The 18,702-nt window shown below is 43.3% G+C and overlaps 2 protein-coding genes and 2 pseudogenes across 2 annotated transcripts in view; 2 read left to right on the forward strand and 2 right to left on the reverse strand.

Moving 5' to 3' along the window:
* LOC101725172 (IQ domain-containing protein F5) overlaps positions 1-18,702 on the reverse strand; it is a 66,059-nt gene that overhangs the window by 13,431 nt on the left and 33,926 nt on the right. The window lies entirely within an intron of this gene.
* LOC101714075 (GPI-N-acetylgalactosamine transferase PGAP4-like) lies at positions 2,539-4,375 on the forward strand (annotated as a pseudogene).
* On the reverse strand, positions 7,016-7,432 carry LOC101714413 (IQ domain-containing protein F1). The gene is given in 1 exon segment (XM_021240490.2): positions 7,016-7,432. A coding segment is annotated over 1 exon segment (411 nt). The 3' UTR covers positions 7,016-7,021.
* Positions 12,830-14,586, forward strand: LOC101725557 (ribosome biogenesis regulatory protein homolog; annotated as a pseudogene).

The raw sequence follows: 18,702 nt of genomic DNA on the forward strand, positions 1-18,702 counted from the left end.
AAACGTATTGACTTGTCATTGCCATGACTTTTTCTTTCTGTTGGGTTCTCCCCCTTTACATTTAATTTCTTGTCATGCCAGATGGGTTCATTCTGCTTTGCTTCCCGGGGTTGTGATCCTCAATGTCTGTTCCTAGGCTATTGTGTAAAATTCTTTGGAGTGCTGGTTTGGTATTCACGAAGTTCCTAAGGTGCTCTTTGTCATGAAAGTATCTTATTTCTCCATCCATTTTGAAAGGTAGTTTTGCAGGGTACATCAATCTGAGTTGGAGGCTGTTTTCTTTTAGGGCTTGGAATATGTCACTGCAAGCTCTTCTTGCCTTGATGGTTTGTATTGAGAAGTCTGCTGTGATTCTGATGGGCTTTCCTTTGTATGTGATTTGTTTCTTTTCTCTGACTGCTTGGAGAACTTTGTTCTTCTGTTGTGTTTCTGGAATCTTAACAATTATATGCCTATGTGTAGATGTGTTTTGATCAAGGCTATTTGGAGTCCTATATGCCTCACTTATCTGTATGTCAAGCTCTTTTCCCCTGCTTGGGAAGTTTTCTGCCATTATTTCTGTGAAGAGATTTTTTTTATGTCATCTGCACTCTCTCCTGTTTCTTCACTGAGCCCAATCAGTCTTATGTTATTCTTTTTTGCATCATCTAGCAGCTGCTGGATTGATTTCTCATGTTCCCTTATAATTTTGAAGCACTTTTTCTTTTCTTGGTCACTAATTGCAATCTTATCTTCTATATCTGAAATTCTGTCCTCACACTGGCTCATTCTGCTGTGTAGACTTTCAATGGAGTTTTTCATGTCCTGGAAATCTATTTGCATCTGTTTTATGGATTCCATTTGTTTCTTATGTTGGGATTCCATCATGTTCCTCAGCTCCTCTCTAGATTTATTAATCATGTCTTGCACTAAGGGCACAATTTCTCCTGTTATCTGAGAGATTATTTCTGATTTCATTTTTTCCAGATCCTCTTTTGTTGCCAGTTCAGTGGGTCCAGGTGGTTGAGTATCAGAGGGTTCCATCTCATTTCCCTTTGGAGTTGCTGTAGGTGATCTGGAAGTCTGGTTTTGAGACTTATTTATGTGTTTTCTCATTTCTACTGGGGTGGGGGGCTGTTAGCACCTGCACGGATTACCTCCTCTGAGCTGGGTGAGGTGGGACACGGGCCGGGAGCAGCGGTAGGGATGGTGACCCAAAAGCCCTTTCCTGTGGGCTGGGAGCAGCTGGAGGGATGGTGGCCGGGAAACCCCTTCCTCTGGACCAGGAGCAGTGGGATGGTGGCTCAAAAGCCCCTCCCTCTGGGCCAGGAGCAGCGGGACAGAAGGTGGCCCAAAAGCCCTTTCCTGTGGGCTGGGAGCAGCGGGAGGGATGGTGACCAGGAAGCCCCTTCCTCTGGATCAGGAGCAGTGGGACGACGGCTCAGAAGCCCCTACCTCTGGGCCAGGAACAGTGGGACTCAGTACCTTGGTCTGGTGGTCTGGTGTCCTCTGCGCCTTGGTAATGTGGAATCAGGTGGCTGCCTGTCTGCAGCAGGGTGATTCGGTGTCTTCCGCGTGACTCAGGACCTCGGTAGGGCGTGCACAGACCTGCCTGTCCGCAGCCGGCTGATTCGGTGTGTGTTCCTCGCGACTGGGGACCTTGGCAGGGTGTGGGCAGACCTGCCTGTCTGCAGCGGGGTGATTCAGCGTCTTCTACGTGACTCAGGACCTCGGTAGGGCGTCTGCTCATTGTTGTTATATAGAAAAATGACTTGATTTAGTATGAAACCTTGTTTCCTGAAACTTTATTTAGTTCTCTTGTCCATTCTAAATTCGTTTTGTTTTGTAGATTCCTTAGGATTTTCTACGTAAACAGTCATGTTGCCTGTGGATAGGAGTAGTTTTTTAATTTTTATTTTTTATTTGCGGGGAGGGGGGTTGAGGCAGGTCTCAATTTGTAGTTCAGGCTGGCCCTGAACTCACTTTGTAGCCCAGGCTGGCCTCAAACTCACAGTGATCCTCCTCCCTAAGCCTCCTGAGCGCTGGGATCACAGGCATGCGTCACCACGCCTGGCTGGATAGGAGCAGTTTTATTCCTTAGTTTTCAATCTTTTTTTTTCTGGCTAGGAGTGCCAGTAAACAGAACTGATAACAGAAAAATTTTTGCTTTTTGTTCAGTCTTTCATCATTAAGTGGGATATTAGCTGTAGGGTGTTTGTAGGTTAACTTTATCAAGTTAAAGGGAAGTTCCCTTCTAGTCCTAATTTGATGAGAGTTTTTATTGTGAAGGGAAGTTGAATGTTGGGATGTAGCTCAATTGTAGAGTGCATGCTTAGAGACCCTGGATTCCATCCCCAGCACCAAAAAGAGAAGAAAAAGCCCACATTTAAATGCTGTCAAACAGCGCGGTGCCAGCCGCTTCCAGACGGAGGACTGCGGTGGCCACTGAAGGGCGCCCCCAGCGCTGCCGGCTGGCGTCTGTCAGCGTAGGGATGAGACCCCTCCCCGTGCCTGGCCGGTGCCTGCTGCGTTGCTAGTGGCGAAAAGAGTACGACAAGGGTGCCACGAGCCTGGGCTTGACTTGCAATGATTCTGGCCTGAGTTCCAGGATGGTTCGTTCTTGGGACCAGACATGACTAAGAGTTGACCTCAAGAACATATCACCCTCTCCAGCTGCCATGCTTCTCCGGAGGCTGCGGCAACTCTCCTGGGGCAGCACTGCTGTCCAGCTCTTCATCCTAACGGTGGTAATGTTTGGCCTGCTGGCTCCCCTGGCCTGTCACCGGCTTTTGCACTCTTACTTCTATCTGCGAAACTGACATCTGAACCAAATGAGCCAAGAGTTACTGCAGCAGAGCCTGAAGGAAGGGGAAGCTGCTCTCCACTACTTTGAGGAGCTGCCCTCTGCCGACGGCTCAGTGCCCATTGTCTGGCAGGCCACGCCCCGCCCCTGGCTGGTGATCACCATCATCACTGTGGACAGGCAGCCTGGCTTCCACTACGTCTTACAGGTCGTGTCGCAGTTCCACCAGCTCCTACAGCAGTGTGGCCCCCAGTGTGAGGGATACCAGCTCTTCTTGTGCAATGTGGAGCGCAGCGTGAGCCATTTCGATGCCAAACTGCTCTCCAAGTACATACCCGTGGCCAACCGCTATGAGGGAACTGAGGATGATTATGGTGATGACCCTTCAACCAACTCATTTGAGAAAGAAAAGCAAGACTATGTATATTGCCTTGAATCCTCACTGCAGACCTACAATCCAGACTATGTCCTGATGGTGGAAGATGATGCTGTTCCAGAAGAGCAAATATTCCCAGTCTTGGAGCACCTGCTGCGGGCTCGCTTCTCTGAGCCACACCTCCGAGACGCCCTGTGTCTTAAGCTCTATCACCCCGAGAGGTTCCAGCATTACATCAACCCAGAGCGGATCCTGGAGTGGGTCGGTGTGGGCATGTTGCTGGGGCCCTTGCTAACCTGGATATACATGAGGTTTGCCAGCTGCCCAGGCTTTAGCTAGCCTGTCCTGTTGTTCTTCTCACTGTATAGTATGGGACTGGTGGAACTGGTGGGCCGGCACTACTTCCTCGACTGCGGCGCCTGAGTCCTTCCTTGTACAGTGTGGTTCCTGCTTCTCAGTGTTGCACCCCAGCGATGCTCTTCCCCGCACCTGCAGCCCGCCGAACCCCCACCTACCTGTCCCAAGTGTATTGCCACAAGGGATTTGGCAAGGACATGGCACTGTACTCACTCTTGAGGGCCAAAGGAGAGCGGGCCTATGTGGTAGAGCCCAATCTGGTGAAGCACATCAGGCTTTTCTCCAGCCTCCAGTACAATTTTCATCCCAGTCTGCTCTAGAGTGCCAAAAAATGCCTTTCGGAAAGTGATCGGTTCCTAGAGATTCAAACATTGAGTTCCTTATTTAGACACGATTCCTTGCAGCTATTTTCATGGTTTAATGTTGCTAGGAATAAAGGCACTGAGACAGCTGAGAAACATGCATTAATCAACATGGGCTTTGGTAAACCCCAGCAGGGCCAGCAGTTTGCTACAGGTCTGGACCTCTCTCCCGCCACACAGCCACACTGCCTCATGTAGTCTGTCCCACCTAGCGGGAGTTCCTTTAAATACCAGTTATGTTCCCCAGCTATTTTTAAGTTCTGCTTTGTGAGGAGCTTGTGACTCCCAAAAATCTTGTGCACAGTGACACATGATTGTTTAGGATTTTAATGGTAGTATTTGGTGAACAGTGAGATCCTTTTGAATGGATTTCCTTCCATTGGATATGAGAATGAGTGTATGTTTAGAATGTAAGCCTAGAGAGGCAGGATTATGTTGGTATATTCCATTTGTTTCCTTGACCTGGTGTAATAAAAACTGTTAAAAGCCAAAAAAATAAATAAATAAATGCTGTCAAAGGTTTATATGCATCAATTCATATGACCATGTTGTTTATCCCCTCTAAATTGATAATACACAGAGCATGGTGGCACACACCTGTAATCCCAGCACTTGGAAGACTAAAGCAGGAGGATTACTTCGAGTTTTAGACCAGCTTGAACTACATAGTGAGTTCAGGACCACAATAGATAGATGATAGATAGGCAGATAGATAGACAGACAATATGATGAGTTACAATGATTGATTTTCAAATACTGAAATTGCATTTCTGAAATAAATCCCACTTAGTCATGGGCTGTGTGTGTATAATATATAATATATACTTTATATCCAGTATGAACTGCTAAGTTGGATTTGCTAATATTTTGTTGGTGATTTTGGGGGGCTTCTCTACTCATGAGGTATGTGGGTCTATAATTTTTTATATTTACACTATCTTTGTCTAGCTTTGGTAGCAGAGTGTGTTAGTTAACTTTCTGCCACTATAACAAAATTCTGAGGTAATTAACTTATAAAGAGAAAAGGGTTATTTTGGCTCAAAGTTCAGAAGATTCCAGACCAAGATTAAGTAGCCCCATTTCCTTGGGACTCTGGTGAGGGCAGCACATCATGGTAGAAGCATGTGGCAGAGAAACCACCTATATCAGAGAGCAGAGATGGAGGAGAAGAGACTAGATTCTCACAGTCTTCTGGATGGCAATAACTTTAGAATTTTCCACAAGGTTCCATTTCTCAAAGGTTCACCAACTCCCAGTAGTGCCACTCTGGGACCACACCTTTAACACATGGGACTTTGGGGTCACTCATACAAACCATGCCACAGGATCTTGTGCATTGACCTCATAAAATGAATTAGGAAATGTGCCCTCCTCTTCTATTTTGTAGAATTGATATTACAGTGGACCTTCAAATTATTACAGTGGACTGGCCTGACATACAAACGACTTAGGTTAATTAGGTTAATGGAAGATTCATCTGCCTCTTGTTATCTATAGTGTGTACCTAGGTAAACATCCAGATCTCAGCTGTATTGACTTACAGCCAACTTGAGTTATAACCAGCCTCCGGAATCGATCGAGTTCATAGGTCAAGGGTCCACTGTATTTATAAAATGTTTGGTAAAATTTGCTAGTTAAACCATCTAAAAGATTTCAACTACAAAGTCAACTTTTAAAATAGCTGTAGGATAATTCCAGTTATTTAATTCACCTTGGACAAATTTTGGTTTTCAAAGAATTGACCCATTTCATCACATTAGTGTATGTATGTATACAACTATACATACAGTAGAATTGCCCAGTAGAATTGTTGCAATTTCAGTCAATGATCAGGCTTTTATTCACTGACCTATATCAGTCATTGTGGCTGGCATCTGAAAGGGACCCACAAGATAGCAGTGTCCAGGCAGGAAGAGGGGCAGCCTACCCCAGACCGCCTAGTTGGCCCTTTATCATCATCTAGCCCCGATCCTACCAGCATGTCACAGGGAGGGACTTTCAGAGAAGCTGGCTCTGCCTGGATCAACCGTTTCAGAGGAAGACAGAGGTAAGGCCTCACCAGCTCCTGATTCTGTGATACCCTGGGTTCTGCTGCTCCCAAGAGGGTAGGGATAGCAGTGGAATGTCTTTTCTCCATCCCCATACTGTGGGATCCTCCCCAGCCGGCCATACAGGAAGATGAGTCCTGGCTTCCACCTGGGATTCAAGGGCAAGGTACAGAAAGGATCTAAGATGGGAAAGAGAACTTGTGCTCTGGCTTACATCTAGATATTCCCCCAAAGCCTCATGCACACATAGGTGGGGAGTGACTGGATCATGAGTGTGGGATACATATTAGTCTGCTGATTAACGTTTAGCATAGTTCTGGATGTGGCTGAATGGATTTACTGAAGTCAGAAGCCCCACCCTGGGTGTGGGTGGCATCAACCAGTAGGCTTGAAGCCTAGAGAGAATAAAGAGAGAATAAAGAGAGAAAGGGAGGCTCCCTACTGCTGCTTCCTTCCTGCCTACCCTACCATAGTCTGTTTCTCCTCTGCCATGCCACCCTGCCATGAAGCAGCCAACTATGGACTGAAACCTGACAAACTGTGAGCTAAAATAAACCTTTCCTACTTTAACTTGTGGGGTCAGGTATTTTGTCCCAGTAATGAGAAAGTAACTAACACAACTTGGTTGAGCTAACAGCTACCAGTTGAGTTCTCAGATTCTGACTTCGTAACTAAATATGAGAGTATAGCCCCAGCCAGGCAAGGAGACAGGATCACAGGCTTGGTGTGAGTGTGAGCCTCTCAATCTAGGATAGGGAACGAGCCCTGAGCATCTAGACCCAGATGGGTGAATTCCTGGTGAACGTGCTGCCATTGCCATGACAACCCCTAGGCTCCTGTGATACACGGGTGTGGGGAGAGTACTCCACTTCCACAGACCAAGCATGAACTAACTGTACTCCCAACTCTCCTAACTATAGCAGACTTTGCTAATTAATCACAGTTTTTGCTCAGTCTGGACAAAGAATCTTTCTCCATACAGGGCTTCAGACAACCCCTGCCAATTTCTCAGAGTAAGTATCTGAGGTGCCAAGTATCTCCCACCATCTGCCCTGCCCTCCTGAAGCTGGTCAGAGAAATTCTACAGAAGGCTAGTTCACAGCTTTATTGGGAGAGGAATACACTCCGTCATAATGCAAGGCCCTGACCCCAGCAAGATCTCCAGCTTGAGATGCAGCTCCCTGGTAGTGATTCGATAGTGGCCCTTGGTGAGACCCCAGGAAGTGCAGTTGTGGCACCTCCAGCAGGCCTGGATGACACGGACAGCACTGAGTACTTGGCAGTAGTGCCGGCGAGCACACCACATGCGGACCCAGGACTACAGTCTGACTGCTGCCCGCTCCTCCTTTTAAAATGTTTCCAGCATCGAACGCCACCTCTTCTCCATCAGCTTTGCCAGAATCAGCCACTACCAACACTGAATGACCCAGGCCCTGACGGCTGCATGCAGCAGTGACCTATGTACCAGTGTGCCCCGCCACCAGGCCTGGATCTTTACAGTTGACATCTCTCTCGGGTCTTCTTGGTACTTGCAAAGAAAGAGAGGGGACATTCAGAGGATGCTGCTCACCCACTTCAGCTTCAGGGTGCCAGGAAAGGCCCTCATCTCCCATTGACAGTTGTCTCTTCTGAAATGAAAGCACACTGGGCAATGTACTGGCTCCTCTCCTCCCTTTGCTTCTTTCTCTGAGCTCTGCAGCTTCCACAGAGGGTCATCTTTTTTTCTTCTTCTTCTTCTTCTTCTTTTTTAGCAGCACAGGGGATTGAACACAGGGCCTTTGCACTGAACTATATCCTTTTCTCTCTTTTTGTGGGGGGGGGGCGGGTACTGGGGATTGAACTCGGGACCTTGCACTTGCAAGGCAGGTGGCAGAACCACTGAGCTAAATCTCTGGCCCTCTCCTCCTCTTTTTTATGTTTCATTTTGAAGCAGGGTCTTACTAAGTTACTAAATTGCCCAGGCTGGACTTGAACTTGCAAGGCTTGAATTGCCTTAGCCTTCCAAAGTACTGGGATTATAGGTGTGCGCCACCACACCTGGCTGAGGGTCCTCATCTTTAGTTGGTATATTAACATCTTTAGGCTGCTTCTCCTCCTGCAATCAGCAGGGAGGAGAAAAGAGGGAGGCTACCTTTCCTCCTTGCCCATTTGTGGTCCACCTGACCCCATTTCCAGGCTTCCCTCTTTAGACGTCAGAGGGTTCCTTCATCCTGAGAGAGCTGTGAGGACATCCCTAAAAAGCCTGGCACATCTGGCTTGCTCTTACCACTGGTCACATGTAGATTGGATGCAGATGGTTCAAATCCCTTCAAGCCTGTATTCCTCCAGTCATGGAGGCATGGGCAGAAAGTGCAGGGAGACCTGTGATGTCATAAGGGCAGGTATGACTCAGGCACCAGATGGCTCCCAACACTTGAGTCTCCCCCCAAGGAAAAGACAAAAGTGCTCCCCATTCTTTTCTACCATAAATGGCCAAAGCCCTGACTTCAAATCCACAACACCAAAAATACTGATGCACTGATATAAAGGCATGTAGTCAGTCACTGATAATAACATTTAATTTTAAAACTTAGATATCCATCAATAAGGGATTGATTTCATAGTTTATAGCCCATTTGAACTTCTGAATGCTATTAGCTATTTAAAAATGAGTTGATCTATATTAATGAGGAAGTATATCCAACATGTATTTATACATAAAAAACTAAAATCATTATGATCTCATTTATGTAAACAAAATTAAGAAGCTGGGTGTAGTAGTGCATACCTGCAATCCTAGCACTCAGGGAGGCTGAGGCAGGAAAACCACAAGGTCAAGCCTAGCTTGGGCAACTTAATGACTTAGTGATATCATGTCTCAAAACTTAAAAATTTAAAAAGGGCTGGGGCTATAGCTCAGTGTGAAGGCCCTAGGTTTAATCCCCAGACTTGCAGAAAAAAAAAAACTAAACAAAATTATACACATATTTTGAATTTTATATAAAAAGGAGTATACAGACTATTACCAACAATTACCTGTTCAGAGAGGCACTGAATTGCTGACTCATGTACAGCCCATCCACACAGTGCCAGCGAAGCCCACACAGGGCACCCAAGACCAGCCCAGGTCACCATTACAAGCTCAGTGGGTTCAAGAGTTCTCCTGGCTCCCTCTGGCCCGCAGGCCTCGAGCCCACCATCACACAGATGGGTGGTGGCCACTCCACAAGCAGGACCACTTTCTGCCTGATCCTCAGCCCTGAAGATCCACCTAGACAGTAAGGCCTGCTGTCCCCTGATAGCTACCATACCGGGGTCACTAGAAATGCACTTGAATGTGTAGGGTGAGTATAGGGGGAGTCTATATGGGGTCGTTGGGGGATGCTGCAGTGGAGGAGGCCATTGGAGGCTGGGGAGCCTGTGTGAAGTTAATGGAATGAGGAGGTAGGGAAGACAGGTGTGCATGAAAGATGTGTGTGGAGTGACAGAGAGGGTGCTGGATATGTTCATTTGAGAAGGATAATATCGGTTAGGCCTTTGTTGTTGCCAATAGTCGGATTTTTACCTGCCCTCACCCTACTCCCAACACGTGCATACAGATGCACACACAGAGTCACAAAAGCCTTGAGTTTCATGGTGTGCAAGGATAATCCCCATTTTCCTCCAATCTAAAATGGCGGGAATTTGCTTATTGAAAGAGAGGAAGACAGAAAAATTAAATCCAAAATCTACTGATCAAGCCAATCATGGTGGTGCATCCCTATAATCTCAGCACTTAGGAGGCTGAGACAGGAGGATCACTGTGAGTTCAAGGCCAGCCTTACCTACATACTGAGACCCTGTTTTAAAACAACAAAACAAACAAACAAAAAACAACCTACTGATCAGAAAATGTGGGTGTGACTCTCACCCCACGAAGAGGAAGAAGACATGGCCACATCATACAAGAGAGCAGCACAAAGGCAGGGCAAGGCAAAGAAGGGCTCCCCTCAGGGAAACCAAAAGGAAAGAAGAAATTCCACACCTCCCGAGGATGTCAGAGTTCTCCCTCCAGTTAGGCACGCGCTATCACTTCCACAGTAGCCACAGCAAAAAGAAAACACGGGCTGGACCAAAACCAAAACAAAAATTTTTTAAAGTCATCAAACAACAATAGATTCAAGAGAGTCTAAATAAGCTCAATTCCAAGGAGGAAGTAAAAACATCCAGATTTGATATGTTTGTGTACCAATTTCTCAAGATGAATCTAATTCTTATTATGGCAAACATATACCTAATAAAAAAAGAAAATATACACAAAAAAGAAAAAATAGATATTTAATCATGCATCAAGTATAATGTGGTCACATACAATGAGAATTTGAGTTATGAAAAATAAAAAATGTGAGATAAAATATTAAAACATATGTTTATGTGCAAAATTTAAAATGCAACCCATTATATTTATTTTAAAAACTGAAAAATTAAAAATTGGTAGGTGCATAATGCTAAGTAAAATAAATCAGACACAGAAGGTTAAATATTGCATGGTTTCTCTTACAAAAGAAGTCCAAAATATGTTTGAATTTCTCCCTATCTATTCTGTTGTTTCAAAAATATCTTCAGATAAGTGCTGATTTGTTTCATTTGTACCACTAATTTCTTTTGTTCCTTGAAAAGAAAGTTTTGTCCTTTTATTTGCTTGTTTCTTCTATGTAAGAATGTTTTTGTCTATGACTTGTACTCTGAGTAACGTGTTGGCCATTCTTTAAAGACCTAGATACACAGTATATTAACTATTGTTATTCCCTAATTATTTTTGTTATAAAATTCTGTTTTATTTTTTCACAGAAAAACAATTTTTTTATATTTTCTTTATTAATATCTACTTATGTTACATTGAAATTTTAAAAATTAAAAAAAAAAGAAATCCAGAGGCCAAAGCAGGAGGATCACTGCAAGTCCTCAGACAGCCTGGGCTACATAGTTAGTTCAAGGCCAGCCTGAACTGCATAGCAAGACCTTGTCTCAAAAAAAAAAAAAAGAAATCCAAAATATAAAATTTTGAAAAGCAAATTAAAAGAAAAGTGATAAGAAACACGGAGTTAGACTTTGTGGAGATGGGAGGGAAAGGGCAAGTAAAAAGAATCAAGATGCAATATGTATGTGTACCAATAATCTGTGATGAACATATTCATTATGTATCACAATGTATGTATACTAATAAAAAACATTGCCTGATGTGGTGGCGGACATCTATAATCCAGGACTCAGGAGGCTGAGGTAGGAGGATCACTCCAAGTTCAAGGCCAGCCTGGGCTACATAGTGAGTTCCAGGCCAGTCTGAACTACATAGACCCTGTCTCAAAAAAAAACATTTTTTTAACTAGAGCATGATACCTGTCCAAAAAAATGGAAGACAGTGGAATCTGTAAAGCAGCATATTCACGTTGTCAATACATGGTTGCACTCATAAATAAAAATATTAATCATCCTTTCTTAGTAGTAGGATTTGTTATCATGTAGAAACAATTAAACATAAATAAATGCACTCAAACCATAGTGGAGATGTTCCTTTCTGGTTGCAGAGAAGTTAGTGGCCATTTGCATGCCTGTGTATATTTACCAAATTTCTAGACCCAGAGCAGTAAGGCCTCTGTGTGACGATATGTCCAGAGGAATCCTGCTGCGATGAGGAGAAGCCAGCAGAAGTTTCAGGGGCTGTATGTGAGCTGCTCCGCTAACTGGAATCTGGAAGAGACACCATCACAGAGTGAGGCTGTGTAGCCCTCATTCTCTCTCATGGAACTTCTGAGTCAGCAGCCCCACAGGAAGCCAGGGCTGGCCTGGACAGCAGAGATCTCAAGTCTCTTTGTCCTAACCCTGCATACTTCTGCTCCTACTTCAAGACATTTGAAACCGAGGTGAATGAAAACTAGATGAAGTACTGACCCAGTTCCAAACTAACCAAATTCCTGTTTAGTTGAGAAATAGGCTCCCTTAGTCTGTATTGCACTTTCTATAATGTTTGGCAGAAAAATATGACATGGAATTAAAAGAAAAAAATATCAGTAGAATTAGACTAACAGATGACTCATCTACTGAAATTAGTAGATAAAAACTTTAAAAATAACTATTGTAACACCCCTTCATGATAAAAATCCTGAAGAAAGGAGGTATAGAAGTACCATATCTGAATATGATAAAGGCTATTTATGACAAATCAATAGCCAGCATCATACTAAATGAGGAAAATAAAACCACTGCCCCTAAAATCAGGAACAAGACAAGGATGTCCACTATCGAACTCTTCTATTCAACATAGTACTTGAAGCATTAGCTAGAGCAATTAGACAAGAGAAATAAATAAAAGGAATACATATAGGAAAGGAAGAACTCAAATTATCATTATTTGCAGATGACATGATACTCTACATAGAAGACCCAAAGTACTCTTATACTCTACCAAAAAAACACTTAGAATAACCAATTTCAGCAAAGTAGCAGTATGCAAGATCAACACACAAAAATCATTAGCATTTAGTCAACTTTGGAAAAAGTTATCTCAGTTTACTGTGTTGAGTTGGCATTGTACAGAAATTAACAGCCATATTGGCCTAGAAAGGTTAAACTTAATTTTTTTCCATTTGTACAGGGGTAACTCTCACTGTATTAAATATGTAAGGTCTTGTCTACATGGGTTTGATTACAGAAACTAATACTCTCTAAAGTAAAAAAATCATTAGCATTTGTATATAACAACAATTAACAGGATGAGAAGGAAATTCTGAAAACAATAGCATTCAATTGCTTCAAGAAAAATGAAATACTCTTCCGGATTGAGTGTCTGGGTGCCTGCACGTGGTTGCATTGCGATCCCCGGTCCGCTGCTCTGGGAAAAGTAACTTCAATGGCTGCACTAAAGCGAAGGAGCGGAGCTGGAGCCATGGAGGGCCCCGGCGTGCAAGAGCTGCGGGCAAAGGCCGAGCAGGACGAGGCAGAGAAGCTGCAGAGCACCACTACGCACAAGGAGCTAGAGCTGGATTTTGACCTGGGCAATCTGCTAGCTTCAGACCACAACCCCCCAACGGCGCTGCGGCAGGTGGGACTCGTGCCAGAGGCCGAGAGGCGGGCCCTGGAGAGCGACAACACGCAGCTGTTCAACCAGCTGTGGCAGCTGCCCACGGAGTGCACGGAAGAGGCGCTGGTGGCGCCACTGCTGGAGCCCACCGCTCACCTGCCGCTTGAGAAACCAGTCCCCAAACCGCGGCCGCTTACACGGTGGCAGCAGTTCGCGCGCCTCAAGGGCATCCGTCCCAACAGAAAGACCAATCTGGTGTGGGACGAGGTTAGCGGCCAGGGGCGCCGCTGAGGCTACAAGCGCGGCCGGGAGGACACTAAGGAATGGCTGATCGAAGTCCCCGATGGCGCCGACCCCATGGACGATCAGTTTGCCAAGTGGATTCAGGCCAAGAAGGAATGCGCGGCCAAGAACGAGTTGAACCCGGCGCGTAACCTGGCCGGCGCGCACAAGACGCAGCTGCCTAGTACAGCCGGCATGCACCCCCACGCCCACCAGAGTAAGGAGGAGCTGGACCGCGCCACCACCGCCTCTGTGGGGCGCTTCCAGGAGCGCCTCCCCAAGGAGAAGGCGCTCCGGGACTCGGGCAAGAAGAGGAAGTTCTAGGGTCAGGGATTTAGCTCAGTGGTGCCGCCTCCTGCCTCGCAAGTGCAAGGCCCTGAGTTCGATCCTCGGTACCAAAAAAAAAAAAAGAAGAGGAGGGCCAGGGATTTAGCTCAGTGGTTCCCTGGCTTGCCTTGCAAGAGCAAGGACCCGAGTTCAATCCCTTGTACCAAAAAAAAAAAAAAAAAAAAGAAGAGGAAGTTCCAGCCCCTTTTCGGGGACTTTGCAGCCAAGAAAAAGAATCAATTGGAGCTGCTTTGCCTCTTGAAGAGCAAGAAGCCTAAGCTGGACATGACGAAGGCCATCAATAAGCAGAGGAGAGAGAAGGGCCGAGAGGAGGAAAATGAGCCAGAAGGGCAAAGAAAGGGGGGTTGGCAGGGTACTAGGGGCAAGAGGAAAGGTGGGCCACCCAGCTAGGAAGGGAAGAGAAAAGGAAGTTTGGGAGGCAAGATGCACTCCAGGCCACCTGGTTTGGGCAGCAAGAGGAAAGGAGGGCAGCACCAAGGAGGAAAGAGGAAGAAGTAATCTGTGTATCCTCAGAGATGTTCTGTAAAGGGGAACTGTACTGTGTATACAAAATGTTAAGTTCTGGGGGTGCAAAATGAGATGACTGTTGCCTTCACGAACTTTGGGTTGAAGGGACAAAATTTCCCTCCCCACAAATGGACTGTACAAGTTGTTTTTCCCACTATTCTACAAATTAACTGAGAACTTAGCTGGAGATAAGGGTGTATTTGAGGGCATAAGAATGAAGGAAATAGGACTGGGCATGTAGCTCAAGGGCGCCGCGCCTGCCTGGCAAGCACAAGGTCCCGAGTTTGATCCCCGGTTCCACAAAAACAAGAATTAGGAAAATAATTTGGTTGAAACCAGGAATGGGTTCTATTCTTTAAGAGTCATCTTTCATTTTAATTTCGGATAAGGACTTGAGTTGGTCATATTTCACAAAGTCAAGAGTAGGTTGATTTACACATTCCTGCATTGTTTTTATAACAAACTTGTATGATTATCAAAGCAAAGAGGGAGAGGAAAAATTATTTTTAAGTGGATTTACAAGTAACTGTTACAAAGATTATTTAATAAAAGTGTGTCTATTTAGTGCTTTTAACTTTTTGACTATTGGTAGAATGTACACGAACCCAGTGACCTCGTTACCCAGTACAGATTATTTTTGTTTCTTAAAAACAGAAAGCAGTTAAATTATAATGCTTTCCATGAGACCACTTTTATTAGAAAAACTCAAGTTTCTTTTGGTATTAAATATGAAAATTAAAAGCCTAGTACAACTGATGTGTGTAAAAAACAACTTCCAACACTGTACACACCGGTGTAAGTGAAAATTTGGGGCTACACTAAAAAATATTAGTAACCTTTATTTTCCCAGACAGTACTTAAATATTTTTTCAATATTTATAACCCATCTGTTTTGGGAAGAGAAAGAGATCCAGAAAATCCTTAAGTGGAATATCACTATCTTTTGATTAATTTGTTAAATTGACCTGTGTTAGTTTGGTTAGGAGGCAAAATGTTTATAGCTGCCCTGGGTCTTCTTTTGCATGGATCTTATTTTGATTTTAATAAACTCATCTCTGTACAATTTTTTTAAAAGGGAAAGAAAAATGAAATATCTAGGAATTAACCTAAGGAAGCAAAAGACCCCTACAAAGAAAACTACCGGTACTCTGAAGAAGGAGATTGAAGAGGACATCAGAAATTGGAAAGATGGCACTTTACCCTCAATAGGCAGAACCAATATTGTCAAAATTCTAAAACTTTTATACAGATTGAATGCAATCCCAGTCAAAATACTAACGGCATACTTTACAGATCTAGAGAAATAAATCCTAAAATTCATATGGAACCAGAAGAGACCAAGAATAGCAAATGTAATTTTGGGCAATAAGAGCAAACCAGGTTGCATAGCAGTATCTGACTTCAAGCTATACTACTAAGAAATAGTGATAAAAACAGCATGGTAGGGCCGGGGATTTAACTCAGTGGTTCTGCTGCCTGCCTCACAAGCGAAAGGTCCTGAGTTCTATCCCTGGTACCAAAAAAAAAAAAAAAGCATGGTATTGGAACAAAAATAGATATGTGGATCATTCTAATGGAATTGGGAATACAGAAACCTCCCCAGACATGTTCAACTATTTGAACTTTGACAAAGGGGCTAAAAGCATATATTGGAGGAAAGATAACCTATTAAAGAAGTGCTGTTGGAAAAACTGGTTATCTGTTTGTAGAAGAATGAAACTGGACCCTTATCTCTCACCATATGCTAAATTCAAATCAAAATGGATCAAAGATCTAAACTTTCAAACAGAAACATTAAACCTTCTGGAAGACAAAATAGGTAAAACACTTGAAGACAGGTGTAGGAAAGGATTTTCTAAACAGAACCTCTATTGCACAAGAAACAGCAGCAAGAATCAACAAATGGGATTATATCAGACTAAAAAGTGTCTTTCTCTACAACAAAAGAATTAAACAGTAGAGTAAAGATATAATCTATGGAATGGGAAAAAATATTTGCCAGCTACTCCTTAGACAGAAGACTGATATCTAGAATATACAAAGAACTAAAAAAAAATCAAACCACCTAAAAATAAAGATCCAATCAAGAAATGGGCAACAGAAATTAACAGACACTTCACAGAGGAAGAAATACAAATGGTCAACAAATATAGGAAACAATGTTCAACATCTCTGGCCATTAGAGAAATGCAAATTGAAACAACACTAGGGCCGGGGATTTAGCTCAGTGGATCTGCTGCCTGCCCCGCAAGCCCAAGGACCTGAGTTCAATCCCCCGTACCAAAAAAAAAAAAAAAGAAAGAAACAACACTAAGTAAGACTCCATCTTGCTCAGAATGAATGGCAATCTTTGGAAATCAATCAATAACAAATGTCAGTGTGGCTGTGGTGAAAAAAGAAACCTCTCCTTCATTGTTGGTGAGAATGCAAACTAGTACAACCATTACAGGAATCAATATGGAGATTTCTCAAAGAACTGAAATTAGAAATTTCATATGACCCAGGGATCCTTCTGCTAGGTATCCTCCCCAAAGAGTTTAAGACATCATACTACAGTGATACATCCATACCAACATTTATAGCAGCACAATTTGCAATAGCAAAGTCCTAGAAGCAGCCTGTATACCCATCAACAGAAGACTGGATAATGCAAATGCAGTATCTATATATAATGAAATACTGCTATAAAGAATGACAAATCTGAGGCATTTATAGGAATATGGATGCACCTGGAAAATATAATGTTGAGTGAAATAAATCAGACACACAAGCTTAAATACCATGTAGTGTCTCTCATTTGAGTGAGGCAAAGTACAAAGAAAATGATAAAGGATGGATAGAAAAGGACAAGGGGACAGATCTTGTCCAATTGGGAAGTAGTCCAAGGGAACAAAGATGAAGCATGAGGAGGAGGGGAAGGGGAAATGAGAGGAACAAAGATGTGCCATGTACAGGATCCTAATGACTCCAATCAATGTAAACATTATATGCCATAACATGAGATAAGACAAATAATATCAACAAGTATGTAAAAGATGATGGGGAGCCAGAGGAGGAGCAGGGAGGGGAAGGGAAGTGGATTAGAAAAACAAAGTTGTGATACATACATGTAACCACCCCCCAAGATGATTGTAAACTGTGTGAATTGCAAACATGTACTAATAAAATTAATTAATTTTTTTTAAACTTTAAAATAACTAATATAGCCAGGTGTGGTAGCATACACCTGTATCCCAGCACTCAGGAGGCTGAGGCCAAGGATCACTGTGAGTTCGAGGCCAGTGTGGGCCACATAGTGAGTTCAAGGCCAACCTGAAGTACAAAGTGAGACCCTGTCTCAAAAAAAAAAAAAAAATCATAAAAACAAATAGTTCACTAGGTAGGGAAACAAAAAGAAAGGATTATAAAAATCAAAAACAGGTCAAAACATCATATAAAACATGATAAATATAAATAAAACCATATATAGGCACAACATAGTCAAATTAGTGTAAATCAATGTTAAAAAAAATTGTAAATTAGAAACCAGAGAAAATGTCATATTATATTTAAGAGAAGAATAATAAAAAATTATAGATGACTTGTCATCATAATCAAGTGCAAGCCAAAAGAAAATGGAATACCATTTTAAAATGCTAAAGAAATGACACAAGGTAAAAAGCCAACCTAAAGTTCTATACCTGGAAGAAATATCCTACAAAAAATATAAAGATATAATGAAATTGGAAAAGGAAAGATGTTAATTAAAAAAATAAGGGGCCAGGGAGGCCAGGGATTTAGCTCAGTGGTTTCGACGCCTGCTGTGCAAGCTCAAGGACCTGAGTTCGATCCCCAGTACAAAAAAAAATAAGGGGCCAGGGATTTAGCTCAGTGGCACCATGCCAGCCTCACAAATGTAAGGTCCTGAGTTCGATTCCCGGTACAAAAAAACAAAAACACCAGATATGCTCCTCCCCCTTCTACTTAGCAATATACTAAAGGTCTAGGCAGTGCAATCAAGAGAGAGAATGAAATAGCATGTCTTAAAATTTTGTTTAAAGAAAAAAAACTTTTGTTTAAAGAAAAAAAAATTTTGTTTAAAGAAATAAAACTATATTATTCACAGACAGCATGGTTATGTACATAAAGTTTTCCAAATAAATAAAAAACTATTATAACTAATAAAGGAATGTATCAAATGTGCACACTGTGAACATTAGTCTGATTTGTCAACTTCATTGGACTAAGAGATGCACACTCCTTGGGCCGGGAATTTAGCTCAGTGGCACCGCATCTGCCTTGCAAGCACAAGGTCCTGAGTTCACTCCCTGGAACCAAAAAAAGGAATGCACACTCCTGGGTGTGCCAGGATGGGTCATGGAAGTGTGACCTTGGGGTCTGCATCTGGCCCCCACCTCTTCCTCTGGCACTGTTCTCCTGCTCTGCCTCCCTGCCGCCATGATCTAAGCCACCCATTCTGTTCCTGCCTTAGATCCAGCTGACTATACACTGAATTCCTTGAAACTGTGAGGAAAATGAAACCTCTTTCCTTTGAGTTGTGGGTGTCAGGTATTGTGTCTCAGTGATAAGAAAGCTAAGTAATACACATGACATCCATGATG

The sequence above is a fragment of the Heterocephalus glaber genome, unplaced genomic scaffold (genome assembly GCF_053883595.1).
Source record: "Heterocephalus glaber isolate CG9 unplaced genomic scaffold, H.glaber_assembly_v1.0 deba00001504, whole genome shotgun sequence".
Taxonomy (NCBI): Eukaryota; Metazoa; Chordata; class Mammalia; order Rodentia; family Bathyergidae; genus Heterocephalus; species Heterocephalus glaber.